The sequence below is a fragment of the Enhydra lutris genome, unplaced genomic scaffold, assembly GCF_002288905.1.
Source record: "Enhydra lutris kenyoni isolate GAN:26980312 unplaced genomic scaffold, ASM228890v2 scaffoldscaffold21, whole genome shotgun sequence".
Taxonomy (NCBI): Eukaryota; Metazoa; Chordata; class Mammalia; order Carnivora; family Mustelidae; genus Enhydra; species Enhydra lutris.
Genome location: NW_019154105.1, coordinates 2,260,420 through 2,287,299, shown reverse-complemented (window position 1 = coordinate 2,287,299; position 26,880 = coordinate 2,260,420). Strand labels below are relative to the sequence as shown.

Here is a 26,880-nt window from a genome sequence, read left to right as displayed (position 1 = left end):
CAGACCGTGATCTTTATTCGTGACAAAAATTCTCATGGGCAGGAGATATCAGGATACATTGACTATGCCCACAGGCTAAAGATTGAAGATTTTGAAGTCTACTTTAGTGGAAAAAGAAGACTTCTTCCCAAACCCACAGATTTGAGGTAAATTTTATGTACTTCTCATACCTTCAGTAAGAGAACAAGCTCCTCAGAGGTATGGCAAAAGATTCTTATTTTATGTTCTGTATCATGCCGAGAGTGGAATATACACATATACATTATATATATATATATATATGGAATGTGGTAAGACTGGCTTGAATAAAAATTTTTAAAAATTTAAATGCGCAATGAACATAGATGCATTTTTCCCATCAACATTCTGATGAAGAGAAATTTTCAGAGATGAGGTAAGTAAATTCTCAGTGATTTTCCTTTTAAATTAAAAGTAGAGCTTAAAAATGGCTAATCTTATAAGGTTCTTGGATCACTTGGCACTTGGTCTGCTTAGGAGCTACAAGAACAGTCCACCTGACACGTTTTCCCTCTCTTTTCTTTGGCCACCAACCAAAGTACAAGCCTTTGCCTACCTTTGCCTCCTTTACTCTCATTGCTGGCCTATTCTGGGATTCCTTCCCACCCATCATTCTGTTTACCATTCATCCCTCCCCTTCCTCTGGAGACCTCGTCCTATCACATATGATCTGCTCCTTTCTGTCAGTTTGTTCACAGATCAGCCCTTGTATCTCTTTGGGAATAGGTCTTAAGCTAATTTTTTAGTTCTTTTACTTTCCATAGAATCCAGAAGTGGTAGCAGCTTTCTACTTGAACTGTTCTCTATATCCAGATTGTTCGACACTTGTAACAACACTCTCCTTTGACATTCCTGATGTCTTTTATCCATCATTATTGCTATTTTCTTTTCTTTTTTTATTTATTTACTTTACAGAGATTACAAGTATGCAGAGAGACAGGCAGAGAGAGAGAGACTGGGAAGCAGGCTTCCTGCTGAGCAGAGAGCCGGATGTGGGGGCTCCATCCCAGGGCCCTGAGATCATGACTTGAGCCGAAGGCAGAGGCTTTAACCCACTGAGTCACCGAGGCGCCCCCCTTATTGCTATTTTCTAAAGACTTCTTAACCCATCACCACCTTAATAGACCTACCTGTTTTCTGATCCCACCTAGATGTACGGCATGCCATTTAATTTCCCTCTGTAATAATCTGTTTTTGTGCTTTTGCTAACTTCAAGGGTAGATTGATAAGGACTTTGTTTCCTGTACCTGTAATTGAATTCCTGGGTTCTTGTAGAGGTAATTTTAGGAAATTTCACTAAGGTGTGGATATCCAAAAATATTCTAAATTTTCATTGGTCTCTCGAGATCTTTGTTGCCAGCCGCTGACACTGACTTCTCTCACTGTGTGATTTGCCTCACATTGCACAGATTACACCGAGTCTAAACATAGAAACTACCAAATGATCTCTTTTTTCCAGGCTTTTTTCCAGTGATGTTTCTAAAACAACATAGTTCTGACCTTAGGTGGCTGCACCTTCTTCTTTTAGAAATAGATTTATTTCTTGAAAAAAAAAAAAAAAAACTTCAGTCTTACCAAGTGAAGTATTTCTTTTATACATGCACCTACTCTCACAAATTTTTTATAGATTCAGAGAAAAAATAATTACTTGTTCTGTTTAGAGCTAATTTATCCAACTTGTTTTTGATGCTTTCCATCCTTCTTTCTGCTGAAACTATGTTTCATGTGTTCCCCCTGTTTTTTAGAAATTCTCAAATTCACTCTCTTGACTGACTCCTTTATCTCACCTCTAAACATGCTGAAGCCATTTCTATTTAGAAAAAGGAGAAGCCATTTCTATTTTAAAAGATTGTTTCTATTAAAAATCCCCTTTTTCACTCCAACTATTGAACTGCCTCTCTTTTGGTTTTCAGCTAATCTCCTAAAAATAGCAGGTGTTCCAATTCTCACTGCTCACGTAGGCGCTAACCCATGGTAATTAGTTCTGTGCCACTATTATTCAAATGGAATGACTCCTGGTAACAGCACCGGTGACTGCCAACTTGGAAAACCCATGGATTATTTCCAGCTCTTCTCTTCCTTAACTTCTCTACAGTATTTGATTAGTGTTGATTAATCATTATGCTGACTAATTCTTTCTTCTCAAAACTATTCAAATGCCCTTTTTATTTTCAGAATCCCTCACTAAATTCTTCCCTTGTTTATTTTGTACACGTTGGAATTCGTCAGAGTTCATCCTTCGATTTCATTTCTTACCATCTACATTTTCCTGGGTGATTTGATCACTTTCCTAGAGGGGAGCTGTTGTTCTTATTTCATATTCAGTTATCCCACTGCTTACTTCAGAGAACTTTCTGTGTATTCCTTTAGCACCTAAAACTTATTTTCAAAATTAAACTCATCTTAATCTCTGTAGTTTGCTGTTGCTTCTGTATCCTCCATCTTGGCAAATGGCACCACCTTCGCAACCCAAGGCAAAATCCAGATGTTATTCTAGACCTCTTCCTCTCTACCACCACTTCATAACTAATAATTTACTAAAAATGCTAGATTCTATAACCTTAACATCTTTGTTTATATTAAAGCAAATGTTAGATGTGTCATTTCACCTATATGAATTGTTCATATTACTATTTCATTATGAATCTTTATCTGATAACATTTTAACAGAAAATACCTAACAAATAATTCCTTAATATTCTGTAATACCTAGTTAGTACTTATTCGTATTTTACTGTCTTAAAGTTATCTTTTCACAGTTGATTTGACCACATCAAAATCCAAATAATATTGTGTTTTTTTATTCTATCTTTTATAATTCTTTTACTATATAACAGTTCCTTCCTTATCTTTTATCATTTTATGCTGTTGATTTGTTGGAGAAACTATGTCATTCATCCCAAGAAATGTCTCATAATCTACATGTGACTGATCACTTCATGCTGTTGTTTCACATCCTCCTCCATCTTTCTATTTCCTGTCAACTGGCCTGATAAAATCCAGTCTCCATTTTTTTTCAGCTAACCACTTTTACTCCTGAAGTTCAAGGTGAGCTCTTGATCAGTGGGTTCAGCTGGTGTCAGTCTGATCACTCCACCAGAAAGTTCCCCATTGGCTCATGTAAATGGTTTTAGAATACAGTAACAAAAGCTACCTAAATGTATTTACAGAAGGTTGTATAATGGTAATTCTCTAAATCTAGCATTCATTCTGCATTATTTAGCCAGAATTCTTCCATCGAGAATAACTTTTTCTCATCACTTAGTTGGTTACCCTAAAATAGAATTCAGTGCATACAGAAATACAAAATAAATATTTGATTATTTCCTTAAATTTATGGGAAAAATGCAAAGCCTGAAGCACAATGGCGTACACAGGTAATGCCAAATTGTTTTCAAAGTGGTTCTACCAATTTGTACCCACCAGAAGTACTATGTAAGTGTTCCAGTTGACAGACATTTCCCCCACTTTACTGAGTTACAAATGATCTCTCATTTTGGCTTTTAACTTTCATTTCTGTAATTACTTATCAGATTGGGCATCTTTCATTGGTTGATCAAATTTCCTTTATGTGAATTATCTATTAAGACTTTTCCCCATCTTTTTTTTTTTTTTAAGATTTTATTTATTTATTTGACACAGAGAGATCACAAGCAGGCAGAGAGGCAGGTAGAGAGAGAGAGGAGGAAGCAGGCTCCCTGCTGAGCAGAGAGCCCGATGCGGGGCTCGATCCCAGGACCCTGAGATCATGACCTGAGCCGAAGGCAGCGGCTTAACCCACTGAGCCACCCAGGCGCCCCATCCCCATCTTTTTTATTGGTTATTTATTTCTCCTTTTCTTATACATTGTGAATTCTTTTTATTTTTATCTTTTGGACATTGATCAATCATTTGCCCTTTGTATATATTGAAAAATACCATCTTCTGTGTGCAATTCTCCTTTAACTTCCTTTACATTGACTTTTGATAGAAGTCAGAAGTTTTGATAGATTAATACATTTTACTAATCTTTTCATCTGAGGTTTGCATTTTTTTGTGTTTTGTTTAATCAAACTCTGCATTTATGCAGGGCATAAAAATATTGTCCTAGAGAGTGTAGTTTTGCTTTTTATTTTATATCTTCAGTGTACCCAGATTTAATGTTATATATGATAATTGATTGGGTAAGGGTCCACTTTTTATTATTGTTTTCCTAAATGACTAATAATTTGTCCTAGAATACTTACTGAAAAGTCCACTATCTTCTCTCTCACATGTGCAGCACCATTTGTGTCTTAAGTTAGGTTCTGTACGTGTTTATTTCTGGGCTCACTCTTTAGTTTTATTGGTCTTTCCTTGAAATAATAGAATCTTGGTCATTTGGTATATTTTAGTGATAGTTTTTAAAATAAAGACAGTTTTTCTTCAGAAGCATCTAGGCTGTGCTTGTCCTTCACTCTAACATATAAATTTTAGAATCAGCATGTGAAGTTCACACACACAAAAAAAGTTGTAATTTTGATTGGAATTGCTTTCAAGTTATGGCCAATGTACAAGTAACAGCGTCTTTATGATATTCAGTTTTCCATTTATTTATTTAATTTATTTACACCTTTAAAAATTTCTTTTAATAATATTTTATGTTTTCTAATTAGTGAGTTTTACCATTTTTTTTTCTCATGGATGCCATATTATTTCTGAGGTTTTAAACAAAGTTAGCTCTATTCTGATGATTCTCACTGGATAATTTTTACCACATGAGTTTAATGTAAGCCATCTATCAGAATCAAACTTCATATTTTTCACTCAAGAGATTTCACACCAATAAATGACTAAACAGTGTTACCAGGGGGGTAAAAATATCTTTGGTATATGTATTCACCTACTTAGCTCAATTTAGAACTCGAACAAAGACTTTAAAATTAAAGATTCACTTACCTTTTGATGTGCTATTCTACTCTGTGTAGGAAGAGACATTAGTTCTGTGATTGGAATCTTGTTTTGTGGAAAATAGAAATAGTGACAGCTATGGCTATTATGCAACACAACAGAAGAGAGGGCCCTGAAAACTTGATGTCTTGTCAGTTCACACTCCCTCTGCCCATGTGTTTAAGATTCAGTACCTTCCTGTCAGCATATGTGAGTACCTCACAAGTCAATAGGATGTTGCCATGTAGGGAGCTCACATTTTCCCACAACTTAGTGAAATGGGTTCAAGACGAATTATTACCATCTGAGAGAGGAGAAGCTAGAGCAGGCCACTTGCTAAAGTTCACGAGAGAGAAACAGGGGTGAGTGAGAACAAGTTCTTAGGAATTACAATTCACTGCTCACCTCCAGAACACTATTCTGAGTTTAAAAGCTTTTGTAGCCTGAATGTGATTGTACTACATAGGATCCCTGAGTTATATTCTGCCCCACGTTTAGCTGCTTACATATCCATATTTATGTATCCATATAATTTCCACAAAGATCTAAAGTCTGCCTGTAGAGCTCTACCTATCCCTCGAGTAGACTGGTCAGGAGGAAATGAAAAGTTTTCTTTGTGTTTCTCTTTAGAGAGTCTATGAAATATTCATACCCTTGACCGAGGAATGCCCCTAAATGTTAAAGCCTTGAGATATTATTATCAAATTTCCCTTGCAATCCCATTGTCTGTTTTATTAAAATATTTAACATGCCAAACTTCTGAAGTTGGAATTTAAAGCTGTGTTTATCCTGTGCTTAAGTGTGTTCTCATGAAAGCATCTGGTTCTCAAGTTTAAAAGAAAAAGGTTCTCAAGTTTAAAAGAAAAAGGAGTAAATGACTCAGTTCTTCTGCACAGAGTATAAAAATATTGCCTATTTTTAAGGTTATTAACATTGTTCCACATCTAAATTTGGTGACTAATTAGTAAAATATCCATTTAGTCTCTTCAACAGATATTTGCTGAATTTGAAAGAAAAGGAATACTTTGGGTGAAAAAGGATTCTGACCGAGGGAGACTTTCCGCAACCACCAGCTCCTTGATACGCAAAGTGTGGTCCATAGACCAATAGCACCTATAAAGTTCGAGAAGCATACTCTAAGCATACTGTGCTGTCCAGCAGAGTAGTCATGAGCCACATGTGGCTGCTGAGCACTTTAAATGTGATTAACTCTGAATTAAGCTATTCTAAAAGTATAAAATATATACCTGATTTCTAAGATTTATCATAAAAATATTAACTATCTTATTAATAAATCTACATTAATTACATGCTAAAATGATATGTTAGATATGTAGGGTTAAATGAGACATATTATTAAAATTATTCTCACCTTTTCTTTTAACTTTTCTTTAGTGTGGCTGTTAGAAAATTTACAATGACATACGTGGCTTATGTTTATGACTCAATTCTCTCGATAGATAGATCTGGTCTACTTGTCCTCACTCCAGAGTTTCAATCCCATCCTGATCTTTAGAACCAGTATTAATCTTAGATAGGCATGATGTAAGAAACCATAGACTAGAGATCACTAGTTAGTGGTGTCTGGATGCAGACACGTTTTGTTTGGCCTACACAATGTATCTAAAAATTGCATCAGTGCTTGAGAAATAGGAAATGTCACATAAAATATATTGGATTTGCAGATTCTCTTAAAAACTAATAAGGTCTTCCCACACTGAGCCTGCATTCTCTCATTGCAACCATGACCTAGAATTAAATAGCAGCTGCCTTCTGAGATGGGCTATGTTCTCACCAGATTAACATAGACGTAGACTTGACCACTCACACATCTTGGCATCTACACCATCCCCCTCAAGTCACTCATTTAGAGTACCTCCTGGATTCTCCCAAGTATTTGAATCTCTGACTACTAGCCTAAATTACCATCTCAGATGTTAGAAGTTATATTTGCCATTAGCCCAGTCATGCCCTCTGTTGTTCTCCCCCTTTGATGAGATTAATTTCAGCCCTCAGGCTCTTCCAAACTACTGAGGCAAAGTCTGAGATAACTTTGATCCTGATAAAGATTAACTGAGCATTTATGTGGACAAGGCACTGAGCTAAATAATTTATAATTTATATTCATTTTTTCACTTACTTGACTACCTCATGGATTTTTTTCACATTCTGACATCAAAGAATCTGCATCATAGAGATGTTAATTTGCTTAACCCAAAGTTACATACAGAGACATTTGCACCCACAACTAGAAATCCAGGACCAAAGAGGGAATCTGTGGAACACCAAATACCATAATTTTTTTTAAATCAATACATGATTCTACTTTCGGACTCTGTTGTGAAAAGATATCATTTTCCTCTTTGGTCTCATATCCATATCCTAGTCATTGTCAGGTTGTATATTTCTTTTGCAGATGTGTATCTGACTTGACAAGACCTAATTTGGGATTGTTTTTCAGAACTTGAAGCAATCCCGCTATCCACAGTTAAGACTGGGGAATTTCAGCCATCCTGTACCCACCCTTGCCACTTCCTCCTTTCATTGAGCTTGGCAGAAAACAGCCCTTTGTACTTAACCAGGCTTATATTTTCAATCACTATGAGTAAGAATTACAGTGTCCCACAGCTTTGTGTGTGGAAGAGCTCTGGCCAGAACTAAAAGTGGCCTTTAATTGTGGCTTCAACCTAAAAGTCTTTAGGGAAAAATTGGCCCTGACTTGTTGAACCTCAGTTATGTCCCAGGATACTTTTAGAATCTATTCATATCCTCTGAACTGTGGTTCACATAATTTTTGTAATATTTACTTGGAATTCTTATACAAATAAATTTAATTTTCCAGTACTTAACTCATTTCAGTTTCTCTTTATCCCAAGCTAAACATTAAGTACTATCTCTCATGGACAACTCAAGGATGGAGAAGAGAGCTCCCCAAAGCTATATTAAGATGAACCTCCTCCTGCCTGTCTATATAAAACCCAAATATACTGAAACTAACTTTTCCTACCAAATTCCTACTGAATTATCTGCCTGCATTGTTCTACGGTAGAATTTTATTCAGACCCTGTTTGTCTCATTTCTTAAAAAAAAAAAAAAATCAGAATACCAGAACAATCATCTGGTGGTCTCTTTAATTGTCTACAATATGCTTCCCTGACGATAAGTGAATAATTAGAGTGAATTATTAGTAATAATAATAAGGGTAAACCTTAAGTGAATAATTAGAGATCTGAGACAACCTTAAACATTTCACCAAGCATCTCCTAAGAATAAGAACACCCCCTATATAACATCATGTTATCATACATAAGAAAATTAGTAATTATTTCCTACTGTCATCTAATATCCGGCTCATATGCAAATTGTCTCAAGTTCTCAAAAGGTGTTTACTGACTGGTTTTGGGAAGCATCCAATCAGTGTTCAAAAATTGCATAGCTTATGCCTCTTGGCTATCTTTCACTCTAAGATAGCCCCACACATAGGAGAGCTCTGCACATCCCAACAAGGAGTTTATGTTTTTGTTTTTTCTCTTGGTCATGACATTGACTTTTTAATGAGATAAGTCCAATTGTTTTTTACATTGCCCTGCATTCTGGGTTTTTCTGATTGTTTCCTTGTGGTCTCTTTTGACTTGTTTCTCTGGTCCTTGAATTTTCTTTAAACTGGGAGGTAAATCACAAGGCTTGATTCTATTAAGTGTAAATATTTTTTCACTAAGAATTCTCCATTGGTGAGTAACTACACATTCCAGCATATCAGAAGGCAACTAATGTCAAGTTGTCCCATCATTAGTCATGCTCAGTTTGGACTGGGATTAAAGAAGAATTGCTAAATATCTCCTCTGAAAAGATTTTCATTCGTTGTCAAGTTTTTTATAATAGCTTAACTAATATCAACTAATATTTATGTGTTTATACAAACTTATTTGTTTGTCTAATTTTCCTGTTCAAAATTTACACTTTTAAAAGAAAGGCTACTAGCAAATTAATCTTCATATCCAGAATTCTTTTCATTTAATTTACTAAATTAGAAGAAAAGATGGTATTCGCCATAACAGAATTTAAATGGCATTAAAACTATAGTGTAGAGTTATCAGAGATCATAGACAACTTCAGGTGTGCAAATAAACTGCACCAAATTATACTTGCTTACTGTTCAGAACCCAGAACCTGTTTCCTAGAGAAAGTGTCAGCTTCCCAGGCCATTCTACAAAATGCCAACTCCATTATTTTTATTTAAAAAGTAATTTTTTATATGTAACAAAAAGAAATTTGAAGATATCAAAGAAATATCTCCATCCCCCTGCACCTTCCCTGTCTCAGCTATGTAATAACAATCTCATTTGGATTAATAGAATAAGTAGTGACTCACCATGATCACCTTCCTTCAGACGTCACATCAGTGGCCATCACGGAATCAAAAAAGTCAGGTAACATGATGTCTTGGGGAACACATCTTGCTCTCTGAAGTCATAGGCAAAATCAGTTTCTATTCTTAGAATACATATAAGTCAATACATTCCAGGTAGATTCTGTTCAAAAGTCCAACACTTAAAACTTGGAAAATACTAGAAATCTACTGATGATTGGAAATCTAGAAATATAAAAAGGCTTGAGTGTAAATCTCACAAACGAGAAGATTCATGGCTTGCTTTCGCACAAAAGAGTAGATGTAACAGAATTGGGACTAGATCCCAGGTGTCCTAATTCCAAATCCAGATTCTTTTAACATTCCAGCGTGCTGTGTATTTATCTAAATGTACATATGACTTGAGAGTATTTTACTTTACTTCGTTTTATTTTAAAAACAACACTAGCTTAACTAGTGATAATCAAAATCTGGTTTACTTGCTGTAATTAATTTTCATAATCTCACCTCCGTCTATGCCATTTTCCTTCATCTATGGCTGAGGTAACATGCAGAGAAACTAGAGAGTGAAATCACATGGACTAAATCCAAATCAATCTACAGTACTTCTGGTGAGGGAATTCTGAAGCCATTCTGGAACTGAATTTAACAGAGAGACTTACTGCTCTCTTTCCACCCTGATTCCCCCGACCCCAGAAATTCTGCTCTCCACATTAGAAAAGTCATCTCAAACTTCAAGAGTTGAGATTAGCATTCAGTAAGACAGAAGTCTACTTAAACATTTTTTTAGGATTCAAGGCAAGCAAAACCTTCCAGTATTAGATTAAAAACTCCCATCAACTTCCCTGTCTTGTTTCATGTGTCTATCTACCTCTCTTCATGCTTTCATTACAAAGAACCACTCGCTGTTTCCTAGATACATCATGCTCTTTCGTGACCCTCTACTGGATATACCTGGACCCACGTTCTCTACCCAGCGAGCCCTTTCTTAACGACACAGTTCAAGTGTGACCTTTTCCAAATTCTTCCATTCCCTGAACTGAGTTCACCAAGGTGATTCCATATCCTTGTGTCTACCTCTTTTCTTTTATATTAATTACAACATGATTTTGACATGTTTACTGTGAGCTCTTCAGCACAGAAACAACCACGGTGTTGGAGGTTTCAGATACCAAGTATCTGTACCTCCTCTCTTCTCATGGCTGTAACCGCCAAGTAACTAATACAGCCGTCCCTCTGGGGAGCCGTCCAACAGATAGTTACAGAACACCTTCGATGTACCAAGTTCTAGGACTGGGGATACAATAACCAGAAAAAAGTAAATATGTTCTCATAGAGTTTATAGTTGGTGGAAGGAGATAGAAAATAAACCAATGACAAATATGTCTGTCCATCTGTATGTGTGTATACGTATACATATATACTATATAGACTTATGTTAAGTAATTATGTAGAAATTTCAGCATCTATACATCTATATGAAATGTCAGAGCAAGGTAAGTGCTGTGGAGGAAAATGGAGCCGGAATGGGGACTTCTGGGTGCCGTTTGAAATTAAGGTGGCCATGGAAGACCTCATTGTTCCATAAAGCTGGCACAAGCCCAGGGACCTGAAGGAACTGAGGCCGGAGGGACCAGGCAGGAGGCCGGTGTAGGCCAAGGACTCAAGCTCCTGAGGTGGTCTGTGTGGGGAAGAGCTCGGCTGCAGTGGGGAGGTCCTGCAAAGCAGGTTGGTCATGAGGTCAGGGAGGAAACAGGAGCCAATCGCATAGGACATTACAAGTTGTAAGGACTGCATTTTCATTCTGAGTAAAATAGGTAGCCACTGGAGAGTTTTTAGCAGTAGACCAATGTGATACGCATTACATTTTTGCCTAACCAGGGGCGCCTGGGTGGCTCAGTCTGTTAAGCGGCTGCTTCTAATTCAGGTCGTGATCTCAGGGTCCTGGGGTCAAGCCCCGCATTGCAAGGTTCCCTGCTCAGTGGGGAGTCTGTTTCTCCCTTTCCTTTTGTTTTTCCCACCCTGCTCATGCCTGTTCATTCACTCTCTCTCAAATAAATAAAATCTTAATTTTTTTTTTTTTTACCCATACTATTTGCAGAATTGAGAGAAGATAGAAGTAAGGACAGAGGCCGTGGGAGGCAAAGTATTAGCTTTGTCCATGGTAGTCTGGTAACCCAAGCTCTGAGTTTTCTGATAAAGTTGGTCCAAGCTGTGGTTCTTAAACTTGACCATGCCCCTGAATCACCTGAAGTGCCTGTTAAAACCAGATTTCTGGGCCCTGTTCCCAGCAGCCCTATCTCACTAAGCTGCTACCTTCCAAAGGCCATGCGCCAGACAGCGAGAAGTCTCCAAGCAGCCCTATGCTGACTTTTGGACACAAGGACCCTGCCCTGGGAATGTATGGCTCAAAGCAGTCAGGTCGCCACCCTTCAACACAGACGTTTCCTACAGGATCCTCTTCTGTGGAGATGTGGACAGTGTATTTCTGTTTACAATATAGTCGCATCTGTGGTGCCGATCTAAAGCCTGGCACTTGGCAGGGACTTACTAAAAATTTATTACATGAATATTTGAATGAAATGAGCGATTTTTAATGAAGGAAATCTTCAACCTGATTTTGAAAAATTTCGGGAATGAAGTTTTTACTTAAAATATTTACTGGGGCTCCTGGGTGGCTCAGTCCTTAAACATCTGCCTTCAGCTCAGGTCATGATCTCAGGGTTCTGTAATTGAGCCCTGCATGGGGCTCCCTCCTCAGTGAGAGGCCTGCCTCTCCCTCTCCCACTCCCCATGCTTGTGTTCCCTCTCTCACTGTGTCTTTTTCTGTCAAATAAATAAATAAAATCTTAAAAAAAATTTTTTACTTATGGTGTGCCTGAGTGGCTCAGTCCATTAAGCATCTGACTCTTGATTTGGGCTCAGGTCATGATCTCAGGGTGGTGCGGTGGACCCCTGCATAGGCCTCTGAGCATGGAACCTGCTAAAAATTCACTCTCTCCTTCTCCACCTCCCCCTTCTCACATGCACTCTCTAAATAAATAAATAAACAAACAAACAAATAAAATCTTTTAAAAAATAAAATAAAATAATAAAATATTTACTTAAAAACCATCTTAGCATTGTGGAAAACAATTTCGATAAAAGAGAAAAGTTGTATATTAATTGCTTTTACTTAGGGTTGATTTACATTTTGTTATAACTCTGGGTATCTGGCCCAATAATTTGAATCTGCACTGGCTATTAATACTATAGCAATTCTGTCAAAAGGTTATTATATTGTATTTTAAGTCTGGATTTTTGCTGCTGATTCACAAAATTTGCTTTGTTGGTAGGACAGAGTTTTCAGTAGATTTGAAACTGTCAGATAACTTGAGAACCTTTTCATAAGTGTTTTCCAAATCAAATTCCATCTCACAGCATGAAGTAAAGGTTAGAAAATAATTAAAATTTTAGTATAAGCTTGCTTTCAATGTTTTTATAAGTATCCAAGAGTATAGGGTATGATACGTAATGTCTCTGCATTTCCTTTTGGCGTTAGTATAGAAAGGATTTTCTTTATAATATTGGATTCCCCGTTGGTTCCAGTTTGTTACAAAAAAAGGAATGCATTGGGCAATAGGACACAGCAGCTTGTGCTTGAACTTTAGAACTTCAACTGTCAAAATGCTCATAAAATTAAATTCATTTCATCTCCAATTTTAGGAAATTGAATGAAACAATGTGATACCAGTTTCTTCAAACAATATAGGATTTCATTTTTAAATATTACAAAATGTCAATAAGTGTAAAAACCAGGACATTTTGAAAAAATCAAATTGATCTTAAAGATTTTGCTCTAAGGAGAGCCGTCTATGTATTATTTTGCATTTTCCCTACCTCTACTTTTAGGAGTAAAGATGGGTCATTTTAAAAGAACTAAATAATTTACTTCTATTTGATAATATGTCAGTTTGTATCCATGGGCTAACTTGAGAAGAATGAAACAGAACCCTGATTCAATTATGTCTGATCCTTGACTATTTCTGTAGGAAGATCCAGGAACATATGAAGATTTCACACCCAGTCCTAAGCATGTTCAACTGAAGTAGTCAAACCGAGCTGAGTTTTCTGGAGTATTTGAAGTCAGAAACCATTGATTCTTTGTCTACCTTTCCCACATTAGCAGAATTAGATGTTATTTAGCCATAGAAATGGCAGGATGGCGTATTTATTTAAACCCTTACACATACACACAAATATATAGTAAAGGCTTATTAACATATTAATATAATTCCGAGTCATTAATGTTCAACCACCCATAAATTTGTGAAGACACAACAGAAGGAAAGTTAATTTGGTGACAGATCTAAAAACCCTATACCAACATTGCTCTTCTTTTAACTCTCAGCATGTTTATTCTCTATTTTTTATATTTATATTTGATTTTTACTTATTTTTTGCCTAATAATTTTTTAAGAAACACTATAAACTAGATGAGCCCTTCGGTTGTATAATTCTACGCACGATCACACCTTACAATCCCGTAACATGTGCATGCATCTCTCTACCGAAACCTAATGACACAGAATAATGGTACTTTCTTAAGCAGTATAGCTTCTTCAGTCGTAACTCAGAACTCAAGCGGTCATTTCCCTCTCCCAAATAAAGAAAGCAATAAGCAAGTCCAAAACGAAAAAGCAAGTCATTGGGCATGCCGACACACTGTCTTATTAGTTCCCATAATCTCTAATTTATTATCCTCCATCTGACGGGAAGTCTGCATTATCAAACCTTTGGGGTTTTCCTGTTTAAACTGTAGAGTATTCTGGGTGCCTAAGTCCTTTGACTATGATGCACTATCAAGAACGTGAAGAAAAGTGAACATGGAAAAAATAGGAAGGGAAAGGAAAGGAAATGAAACAAAATGAAAGGAAAGGGAAACCGAAAGAAGAAAGAGAGGGAGGAAAGGAAGGAAGGTAGGAGGAAGGAAGGAATAGAAAGAAAAAGGAAAGAAGAGGGAGAGGGAGGAAGAAAGGCTTGAGGTTTATTGAGATACCTTTAAGAAATCTCAAATCTTTTCATTTCATGTGTGAATACATGAAATGAGCCCATTAAACAATAATTTTTGCCTTGGTTCTTCAACTCATGTTAATTAAAGCCACTTTAAAAACATTTGGGTGAAATACTCCATAGTTGGTTAATCGACCTGTAATAGATGAGAACAAAACTAGAAACTTTCTCAATTTCCTGGAAAGGTTTATTTGCTTTATTTTCCAAATGCCTCCTTTATGTTCCTTATAAATCTAGGCTTGTCCTATTAGTTTTCAAGGAATACATATGACTCGAATGATATAGAACCAGATAATTATGCTTGGGTCTTTCTGTAGTCAGTCTCCTTGAACGCTCTCTTAAAGAAAGGTAGCAAACAGAACTGTCACAAAGAGATTTAAGTCACTATTTCTGTGCAAGGCATATAGGATTAGCCCACAGTCTCAACTTGACTAAAGATGAAAATGAGCTGTTTAGCTCATCTGGGAAGCAGCTGTGCAAAACTATGGAAGGCAGTGGTAAAGAAAAACCACTATTAGGTAAACAAAAGTAACAGAAAGATGGTGAAAAGGGTAAAGGAGTAAGAAATTAGAATCCATTCAAACAAAACTTTTGGATGAATGAGGAAGAAAGTCTTTTCCTGCCAACCTAGTAAATGTTTAATCTGGAAAAGCATGCTTCCACATCTGGCTTATGTTTTATATTGTAAATATTACTTCTTTCATTTTTTAAATTTTATTTTTGATGTAAATGTTGGTTTGTTAACAAAAATAAAATAAAAATCAGTGGAGAGATGTGGTATTAATATTACAAATGCTAAGTATTTCAAATAAAATATTCAAAATACAAACTATTACCTGCTCTCAAACATAGACTAACAAAGCCTCTAAAGAAGAAATGTGAAAATATTGGAAATAATAAACATTTATATTATTTGAATATGAGTCACCTAATATAGTAAATACCATGGAAAAGCTCTCCAAATGACCAGAGTAGTCATTTTGTGATACTTGCAATTCAGTATGATTTTCAAAGTGGCTATAATTTATTTAAAGAAAAAAAGGAGGTAAAAATGATTCACTTACGTTTATTTGTTTGAGGACAATATTGTAATGTTTGAAGGAATAAGCTAGTTCCAAAATGAATTATTACTTAATTTTCGGAGCAACGACTCTGAGGACTGCTACTCTTCTACTTGTTGAGTCAGCCGCGCGACTTAGCATGTGGCCTCCCATGGCTTCTTGGCCCTTCTTTCCAGAGCTTGAAAAAGGTCAGGTGTAAGGCCAGTAGCTCCACGAAAGAGAAGATAAATGGCATAAATTAGAAGTCTGTGTACCTGGGAAGAGAAATAAGTACAACTGAGCAATAATTTTTCTCTGTTTCTGCTTGTAGTGATAAAGATAATAACTTAACATTTGTGAGTTCATAGCACATTTTCACAAGCATTGTGTCATTTTCAGGATCTTCACCCATACATTTTATTTCACCTAGTAATTTCAACACAATGACTCAGAATAATAAAACGTTATAATAAAATATCTACAATGTTTATTACAGGAACACAGATTAAGATGTGGTTAATTAAACATTTGGGGAAGTACAAGAAAGGTTGCTGCTGCCAAAAAAAATAATAATTCATTTTGTCCTTGAAAAATGAGTAGGAGTTTGCCCAAAAGAGTAGTGGAGGATTGGGTATTCTAGGTATGAGCAGAAACATGACAAATTTAGGTACAGTGAGTAACTGATACCTATTCGGCTATCTCAACTCCATATATATATATACACACATATATATATGTGGAATATATATATATATATCTATATATATCTCTATATATATATCTCATATTCTAGGACTGAGTTCAAATGAAATATAATACACCTAGAGAATGAGGAAAGTAGCCTGTCAAGAGTTTCCTTAGAAGGTATCCCGAAGCAGTTTCTATCACTGTGGGAGAAGCTAAACCTTTCTAAAACTTTGTCATGAAATTCCGTCGTTATATATTAATACCTACTGCAAGTTAAGATGTGCCTGGCATTGAGAACTCAGCAGTTGACAGTAAAAGGTTAACTTCTCTTGGGCTCTTATATTCTGGTGGGTAAGAGAGACCCAAGAAGAATTGGGTGTATCCATCAGCGTTCTTAGCTGCAGACAGCAGTCTCTACAGAGGCTGGTTTAAACACAAAGAGATCTAACAAGGCTATAGAAAGCTCAAAGAACCACTAGGACTGAGGAGCAGGCGCGACACTGAGTTTCCTCACCGAAGCCTCACTGCAGAACTGAGCCGGCAGAGAAGCTGCGGCCTCCGGCAACCAGCCGGAAACTACACTCTCAGGAAGCTTCCAGCACGGTGAGCAGCTCAGGGACATGCCCCTGTGCAACAATCAGGAGCCACATTATCTGGAATCTTCCGCCACACCGACGGCTCTGACATTGCGCCCTCTCTGCCATCATCTATTTGAGCAAAATTGCTCCTCATGTTCTGTGTCTCTCCCCACATAACTGAGTTCCAAATCAAATTCTGTGAGAGCTTCTGCTTGGTGACTATTAAATCACGAGAAAAGCCCGTCGCCAAGGAAACCTTGGGGAAGTAGATTATAGCTCCCCTGTCTCTAAGTGCAGAAGGCACATCAGAAAGGGGTCAGACAGTACTGAGCAACACGATCCATGGCATCTGACAAAAGTGGTGAGTAAACTGCATGACTTACAACTTTTTTTTTTTTTTTTAAGATTTTTACTTATTTGAGAGAGACAGAGATAGAGAGAGCACATGAGTGGGGAGGATAGGGAGAAGCAGGCTCTTCAGGGAGCAGGGAGCCTGACGCAGGGCTTGATCCCAGAACCCCAGGATCAGGACTGGAGCCTAAGGCAGGCGCTTAAGCGACTGAGCCACCCAGGCGCCCCAACTTACAATTTTTAATCAGTAATTGCACGGAAATGGGCTGAGGGCTAAAACAGGATAAGCAGACAGGAGCTGCTCTAGATAAGATGGTCAACGGCAGCCTCTCCGCATAGGTAAAATTCAGGCTTGTTTCTAAAAGTTGAGAGTGCTTCCTACCTTCCCACATGAAGAGTAAGGAAAAACCGATTTCAGGCGAAGAGATCATTCAGAGCCTAGCAGTTAAAGAGCCAGATCTCTGGAACTAAACTGGGCTAAAACTGTCATTGCTCCTTACTTTATTATCTTGGAAAAAATCACTCAAACTCTCTAACTTATCTTCCTTGTTTATAAAATGGGGATGATAATAATACCTACCCAAGAAGGTTACTGTGAAGATAGTAAGAGTTGGTGTATGTAAAGCATTTGTAACAGTGACTGGCATGTACTATGTTTAAGACACAAGTTTCTATTATCACTAACTTTTCAAATATGTTAAATGTGAATTATCTCTGAGCTATGTCTCGAGTTGAAAAGTCCAAAGATAGAAATTTGAAAGTATCAACAGAAAGTTAGTGCTTAAATCTGTCAGAAAGAATGTTACAACTAGGGAAGAGAAGAGACAAAATGTGAGATTCCCAAATTTTAGATGTTTAGAAGAGGAGAGGAGTAGAACCCATGCACTAAAGTGAGAAGGAAGGCACGAAGCAAAAGCAGAGCACGGTCATATCATGGAATTCAAGAGAAAGACGTATTTCAGGAAAAAAAAAGTTCAGGAATAGAAAACGGCACGAGTTTCCTCCAGAAATTAAAAACTAAACAGAACTGCCGTATGATCCAGCAATGCCACTTCTGGGTACATATCCAAAGAGATGGCGACGGGACATGGAAGAGCTATCTACACTCCCGTGTTCACTGCAGCGCTATTCACAACAGCCAGGATATGGAAACTGGCTAAGAGTCCATGGGCAGGTAGATGAATAAAGACAGTGTGGTGTATAAACACAGTGGAATTCGCCCATGAGAAAGAAAGACGTCTTGCCGTTTGTGACAGCGTGGATGGACACTGAATGCATTATGCTAAGTGAAATAAGTCAGATAAGAACAAGGACTGTATGATATCATTTACAGGTGGAATCTCAAAAAGCCGGATGCACAGGAACAGAGACTAGAGTGGTAACCCCCAGGGGTTGTGGGAAGTGGGGAGGGGGGCAGAGGGGAAATGTCTGAATGGTAAAAACTTCCAGCTGTAAGATGAGTAAGTCTTGAGGATCCCGGGTACAGCATGGTGATTATAGTTAATAGCACTGTATGATGCACTTGAAAGTTGTTAAGCGGCTCTTCAATGTTATCATCCCTAAGATGAAATATTAATTAGATGACATTATGCAACTGTTAGCCAACACTATGCTTGGTAATCATTTAGCAGTACGTAACTGTATTAAATTACCATGCCGCGCACCTTAAACTGACACAATGTTGCGCGTCAATCGTAGCTCGATACAGCTGGGAGGAAAGGTGAGAAGTGCCGTCTGCTGATTAAGATGAGCACTTGACAGTGTGTGTCGCATCTGGGTATGTGGAGAACATCTAGTGACCTTTAGAAGAACGGTGTCTGCCGTGCGGTGGTGGTATTGGGTCGGGAGAAAACTGTATTGCGGTGGGTTGAAAGGTGGCCTGCAGGTGGAGGAAGAGAAACAGTGCAGGTAGAAAATTCTAGAAATTTGATAAAAATTAAATGGAAAGGAAAGAAATGGGGTTTGTGTATGTTTGCATGCAATGTGTGTGCACATTCATGAGGTAGATGAAAATTAGTCTATTATGGAAGAGAGATACGGGAACTAAGAAAAAAGGGTTTTTTTTTTTTTCGAATAAGAGATGTAAGAGCTAAAAGGAATTGGAAAGGCAATCAAATCATTTCATCCTGTGGCATCGTAAATCAGTTCTTCTACATTTTTCTATTATTATCACATCCTATAACGACACAGTGAATATAATAGGGAAGATGTTAAAACAGGAATGCCATCGTCTGGTAGTACACTTTATGTTTGAAAAGGCTGGGCTTTGCAATCACTCAAACCTCATTTCTAATTCTTGTTGTATCATCTTGAGCAAATATCTTGACCTCTCTGTATTGTGTACATCTTTATACAAATTGGTAATAATACCTTCCTCAATTGGTAGAGAGAATCATATGATCAATAAGGACTTGCATATAAAGTACCTAGCATGAAAACCAGCCCACATAGATGCTTAATATATTAAGACACTGTTAAACAATTTTATCAAGGAGTACTGAGTATCAATGAGTAATGAAGTTGGCATTTTTAAAAAAAATGGAATAAAAAATTTACAAAGGCCAGTAAAAATGTCAATTTCCACAGACCCTATAATGTGAACTATACTTTGAGAAAAATGTATGAAGTACTAGGATAATTTTGGTCCTAAAACTGGACAGTGGACAGCTCTGGACCACCATAAGTAAAACCACGAATCCCCTCATAGTAAGCATCTGTGCACCAATCAGATGGCAAGGTTGCCTATTTGAGGCAAGACTCTGCTGGGGGCATGAATAAAGAGAAGGTACGTAGGAAGGTAAACAAAATATACCCAGCACAGTACAAAACACAATTTCAGGTAGGGGGTCTGTTTTTAAAGAATCCGGCGAGAACACGTGCACGCACACGTACAAACACATTGCACATTAAGCGATTGTCATTTTTGAAACCCTTTGCTTTATCAGAGCCTTGACTGTTTTGGCCGTTCTCGGGATCTGCTAGAAACATTCTCTTCTCCTTCGGACGAAGCACTGTAATGGTGTAATGGCTGTTACAAGACACTCTACTTAAACATTCTGGGTCTTTGTGAAGGTAGAAAAGAAGTCTTTGCTCTCATATCATCCAAGGGAGCAAATATGTATTTTCTTAAGAAAGATATTTGGCTTCACTTTGTCATGACCCGTAGGTTTTGCCACAAGTACATGACAGCCTGTTTTATCTGCTTGGAACTTTAAACACCCATGGAAACTGGGTCACTGTGAATTTTCAACTGATTCCACTATCTAGAATAACAGGTTTCTGGACAATAGATTTAATACTCATTAATGTTTTATCCTCTAGGCCCGACTATTGTCAGCTGTTCGTCCAGCTTTCCCATTTCTCTCAGATACGGATACCTAATTTAGCTTGAATATGACCAGAGACTAATTAAGCTTGAAATATCCAAAAAGAACTCTAAATTAAATCTTCTTTGAAAGTTTTGGAGTAGCTTTCATTTTCCTCTCAGGAATTGCCAGTTGAATTCTTCCCTTTCCTCCTGCATTAGCCAGAGAGCTTTCGGCTTAGGCTAAGGTTTATTTTCCCTGTCTCCCTACTCTGATCTGCCCATCTCTAAAATAGACACTTTTGCATGTATATACAGCCTCCCTAAAAAAGTTATGTTCAAGAGTGGTAATTTTAAATAGTAAAATTGTGATTTTTCATCTGAGTCAGGTGCCTCTCTCTTCATCATTGTGAGACACCCTCAGTCCCATTTCTTCCATGAGAAAAGTTTGAATATTTTTCCTAAGGTGGAGAAGCAGTTTGCTTTCTCTGGGCCAGGATGGAAAGAGGGTCCGTCCCAACCATCTGCACATCTACAGTAAGTGCCTGGCAGAGGATGACTCCTGATTTTTAGTAATACTTTTTTAAACTGATTTAAAGAATCTCTAGTTAGGACTGCAATATATCTTCAGTCTTTGGCAAAAAAAAGAAATGGCTGGTTTGCTAACCACAGAAGAAATTATTTCAAGAGAACATCACTTTCTCTAAGTGCAGACTTTTTGAAGTTATTTTTAAAGAAGATGATGATAAACTACTTATCTCCAATTCGATTTTATAGCTATTCAAATCAGAGAATATATGATTTTTATAGAGTAAAATGGAATTTGTAGGACATTATGGCAGTGGTTTGTTGACTTATATACACACATAAGTATCTGTCAGTGAATATTGTTATGCTGCAAATAAGTTAGATTTTTAAAATATTTTAGTATAATTTCTCACAAAGCATTAAAGTATAAGAGGTCATTATAATTTACTAGATTCTTAGAATCCTCAAAGATGAGCTTTTTAAATTAATTAACTGGCAAAGACAAAATGAGAAAATCTAAATCTTTGGCGAGATGATATTGGAAGTTTTCCTATCTTTTGGGAGGAGGGTAAACTATGGAATGTTACAAACACCTTCTGTTTTGATGACTGTTGTCACACTGGGACACCATGACCTTAGAAGTCAAATCACGTCTTGTCCGCAGATGGGTCAGAGATACGAAGTCCTCAATGTGGTCCACACCCATATCATTAGTCTGCCACAGACCAAGCAGAGATTTTTTCCAACCGGCCCAAGAAAGAGCCCAAAATTCTGGGGAATTTGGGGAATGGAAAAGGGAGAGAGCTAACTCTACTTATTATCCAGAGGGGAAATTTCTAGTTCTATCAGTTGCATAGAAAAAAAATTGAAATCAAATGTAATGAACTTTCTCATAAGAAATTTTTATTAGAAAACATTTTTGGTTGTAATTATAAGGATGATTTACCTTTATGAAGACAATACAGAAAGTACACAAGAGTATAAAGGAAATCAAAATCACCCATAATTTTACCATTCTGAGGTATTACTATTGTTTGGACTTTTTTCCTTTTAGTATTCCTTTATGTGTGGAGGTATATAATTTACTGGTATTAAATTGATATCAACATAAGAACAAATATAGATATATTGCTATATAGAGATATATACTAATATTGATATATAGATATATAGAGGGATAGATATTGAGATATATACAATTGATATAAATATTAACAATATTAAAATTGATACCAATATAGAAACAAATATAGATAAATATCCAGATCCTAATATAGCTTTTTTCAAAATTTTAAACATGTTCTCCTACAAAATTATTTCAATTGTTCTAAGAAAATCTGTGTTAGAATAATTATTTCAATTGCTATAAGTCCCTCAGTTATATCTGGGAAGTATCTATCAGTCAATTCACAACGAAATCCATTAAATAATTCCGATTTTAACAGACACAATAATGTAACATATAGTCATCGGTCTCAAGAAGCTTTTATTATTTCCTTCATTTATATAAAGATTCATAGAAAATAAAATTAAAATTAAATTCATACTTGATCAGGAGCATGGAGAAGCATTCTCTGAACTGCCCAAAGACATACACACTTAGGAGAAAATCTGTCATGTTTATTTGATGATATACTTCATGAAGTAACTGGAAATGTTACAGTTACTGCTGTTTGCCAAGCGTGATGCTAAGTGTTACCTGGCTTAATGCTATGATGCGATTGGAGGAGTAAACATTTTTGGTCTCAGGAACACTGGATCCAAGCAGTGCTTCTGAAGAAATGGTTCAGTCAGGCTGGGAACAGTTTCAGCTTTTTTATAAGAGTCTTGGAGTGCATACTAGCAAGTCAATGAGTGAGGTTTGCTGGAATGAAGATATAAATACATCTGCCTCTCTTCATCCCACCCACCCCACCCCAAGGTCCTGGTCAGATTGACAAATGTGTGCCTTTTGCTTGGATGCTACAGGAAAGCCTTCATAAGAAGCTCTAAGATGGATAATTTCATCTTTTTGTTTCATACCATGGTAAAGGAAATGTAGTTTTCCACATTTTCCTTGAAGGACTTGTCCTTGGAGTTTGACCTTCCTCACAATTGGTATGTTAAGATCTAGCGGGACCAGTATTAGAGATTGGACCCAGATGAAAAAGACAAGAGAGCTGTTCAGCAAATTTCTTTAGACTTTAGGTCAACCTGCTCAAGGAAAGCCATCCTTGGTAGCTCTCCATGTTTCAGCCCAGCTCTCCAGGGAACACATTAGGATTTGTGACAAAGCCCAGTAATAAAAAAGCATGCATGTATATACATCTTAGCAAGAAGAACTTGAACCTTTTGGTATGCAGTGAAATTGATCCGCGGGGAACCCTGTGATGCGCGTCCTAAGAAGCAAGCACGAGTGCCCTAAGCCTTTGTCACAGATAATAAAAAGCACGTGCTAAATATGAGGAAACTATATTTTACTTTGGGAGATGAGTAAAAATTATTTTGCAATATAAGCTTTTGTTTGAATACCCTGCTTTATGGTATTTAAAAGTATGTGTGAGCTAATGTAATTTTGCATGAAAAAAGTTTGTAAGAAAAACATGATCCAAATTTGTTAGTTAAAATAATTTTCAAAAGACACAGTATTCCCTCTCCCTTTACTTTTTATATTAAGGTCCCCATTTCTTGAGATTGGGAAAAACTGGAAAAGCTTAACTAAACTAACAGAATGCTTTGGGCTGCACTGCAAACCTAGGTGTTACTTGACCGCCAACTTGTACTATTCTGACCATTTGATTATTTTAATCCACCTAGTTAATGGTCAGTACATTTGAACCTAGTCCATTCAGTGGAAAAGCTAGGAAAAAAGAAAACCCGCTACTAGACCAAACGGACTGGGGAGTTTGCCCATAACGATGGACTGCCACCTAATCCCTGCTCCCAAGCTGGGACTGCTGGGCTGACTTCCATTGTTTCTTCTAATCATTAAAATAGTTTTAACCAGAAATAATATCTGTTTTAAAGGGACTAGAATTCTAAGAACTTGGATGTGTGCAGCAGTCAGATCTCAAAAGAAAATCTCCTGACAGTGTTTTCCTTCTGCATCTTTCTCACCTTGACTGGGGCCAAAAAGAGGAATCTGCCAGGAAATTGAAGGGACCCAGCCCCTTGCTGCAATGGAAGAACGGTTCTGTTCGTTCCCTTTGGCTTTCAGCGCAGTTTCTCTATGGCAAAGCACCTTTCCCTGCAATTTTCATTGTGTGCGTGCGTGCGTGCGTGCGTGTGTGTGTTGTTCTTTTTTTCTCCCCCACGTCTCAAGATTAACAGGCAAAGTGTTTCCAAGCTTTGCTCAGGAAACCTAAAGTGTCTTGTTCGTGGGTGTTTGGATTTGTCACACACTCTTCTGTTCTCTCAACGGTCCACGATGGCCACTGAGTCAGTGTGTCATGAGCTGTGGTGTTGCAGCTGAGATGCTCACGTCTGTATCCGAGGGCAGCTTGCCTCCAAGTAGCGGACAGACCCTGTGGGTTACATTTATCAAAGCTGTGTAATGGCTGCAAAACAAAGTCAATAATGCTTAATTTATTTTGCTGATAGGACGTCCCAGAGAGTTTAAACCTTACAGACATTCTCTTGAGTTCAAGTTTTGTTCTCCCCCACTTCTTGTTCAATATTTTGAGAATATGGATTTAGCATGACATTCCTACCTGCTTAAGTAACAAGGCTTGGAAAAAATTAGCGAAGTGATCCAAGACAGAGTTGCTTGCATGCCAGGATTTTATTCTTGCCTACTCTGCTTGGGAGATGCACCTGTGCCTACATATTAGAGTCACCGGAGGGAAAGCATTTCCTTAAGGACTGCTTCTTATTCCCTCTCCAGCTCAAAATGTCCTTCGGAAATAAGTGTGCCAGCCCAACTGCCTTGCTGGTATTAGTGTACTGTGCCTTGGGTAATATTGCTAAGGTTGTTTAATCAATCAGTACATAGATTTGTTACAGCAGTTTGTAGGTTGGGTCATGTTACCCTTTGGTACTAATGCTCACCTGTCTCATTACTGCTTTACCTTTGTGTTTGACCTATGCCAAAAACCTAACTCTGATTTATTCCAAATGTTTGGAAATGCATTTTAAGTATACAAACATACACGTGCCTATGTGCACACAAATACACATACACGTTTGCACATTTTGCCTCAGCACCTGATTTGAACCATCAGGTAATGAGTCCTATGCTGACACTGACATTATGCCCCCCCAAACTCTGCGTAGTCTCACGGGATGATAAGAGATTTGTACTCTCCAGAACACCTGCACGACTTTCTGTAATTCTCAAAATTCTCCCCAATCTTACAAATGCAAAACCTGTAATCACTTACTTAAAATAAAAATCCACAGTGACAGTTGTGAATTTAAATTCTTAAACTTATCTGGTCAGTTGCCTTAATTTTTTCTACTACTTGAATACTAAAAATTAACTATACTCGGTACGACAAGCACCAAGCTTCAGTAGGTGTCTAGCGTGGTTCATAATTGCAGTAGAAAAAGTTGAGTGTTTTCTATAAGAGTTTATCTGGATATTTGTTACAAGACTTGGTAAATTTTGGTTAAAATTTGTAATTTAATTTTATGATAATTTTAATGGTAAATTCATAATTAGTTACTCTAAACAGATATGGGAAATTAATCTATTATATAATGGCTTAATGTCACAAAGAAATATGTATCAATAATATGTAATTTTAGAGTCCCAGAAAACCTTTAAATGAGACATTAAATATGCAGTGTATGCCTTGCAGTTCCAAATTTTTCATTCTGAGAAAGTATTTTTCATTATACGTTACCTTTTTTAAACTTCAGGTGGAAAAAGAATTTACCATATTTTTTAAATTCTTTTTCTCTTTCACAGATTGAAATGTTTTGATATTCTAAAATGATAAAATCATGTGATTTTAAAAGGCATAAATGGACTATGTAAAATTTAGAAAACTGGATGTTTTAAACCCTTTAATCAGTTTTGGTATTTTCTGAAATAGGCTTGCAACAGTAACAGTTTTTTTTAATGACTCAAATTAAAATAATTGAATTTTTGAAGCCATAAATGGAATTCAAACAACCTATTATTAACTATCTTTTGAATAACAATTCCTTGAATTAATTCATACCTGTAAAAATTCACCAACTAATATTTATAACTAAATTAAATATGCAAAGAAAAGGTACAAAAAAATGAAATTCATGTTTGGTCATAAAAAGTCCTCTTAGACTAGCAGATCAGTACACCAAAGTTTACATCTGAACTTTATCTCCAAATAGACAGTCTATTTTTTTTTAAAGATTTTACTTATTTATTTGACAGAGAGAGAGAGAGAGAGATCACAAGTAGGCAGAGAGGCAGGCAGAGGGAGAGAGGGAAGCAGGCTCCCTTCTGAGCAGAGAGCCCGATGTGGGGCTCGATCCCAGGACCCTGAGATCATGACCTGAGCTGAAGGCAGAGGCTTAACCCACTGAGCCACCCAGGCGCCCCGACAGTCTATTTTATATAACTTAACAATTTCATTAAAACACGTCATTGTTATTATTGGCTACTCTGTAAGTAGAATAGCCTGGGAAATATGAACTCAGTTCCCTGCAACATTTGTGCCATCCTTTCTAGTTCTCAAGACAGACTATTGAAAGTACTTCCAAATTAAAAAAAAAAAAAAGTAATTTGATGAAGTCCCAAAAGTTCATTTTCGCTTTTGTTTCCTTTGCCTTTGGAGACATATCTTGAAAGCAGTTGCTGTGGCCAGTGACGAAGAGGTTACTGCCTATGTTCTCCTCTAGCATTCTGATGGATTCCTGCCTTACGTTGAGGTCTTTTATCCATTTCGAGTTTATCTTTGTGTACGGTGTAAGAGAATGGTCGAGTTTCATTCTTCTACACATAGCTGCCCAGTTTTCCCAGCACCTTTTATTGAAGAGACTGTCTTTTTTCCACTGTATATTTTTTCCTGCTTTGTTGAAGATTAGTTGACCATAGAGTTGAGGGTCCATACCTGGGCTCTCTACTCTGTTCCACTGGTC

The 26,880-nt window shown here is 37.1% G+C and overlaps 1 protein-coding gene across 1 annotated transcript in view; it reads left to right on the top strand.

Moving 5' to 3' along the window:
- Positions 1–26,880, top strand: part of LOC111148799 (chromosome unknown C4orf22 homolog) — a 604,672-nt gene that overhangs the window by 518,612 nt on the left and 59,180 nt on the right. Inside the window, exon 4 of the mRNA XM_022505611.1 lies at positions 4–146. Within this exon, the coding sequence (XP_022361319.1) occupies positions 4–146 (143 nt within the window). The remainder of the gene's footprint in view (positions 1–3; positions 147–26,880) is intronic.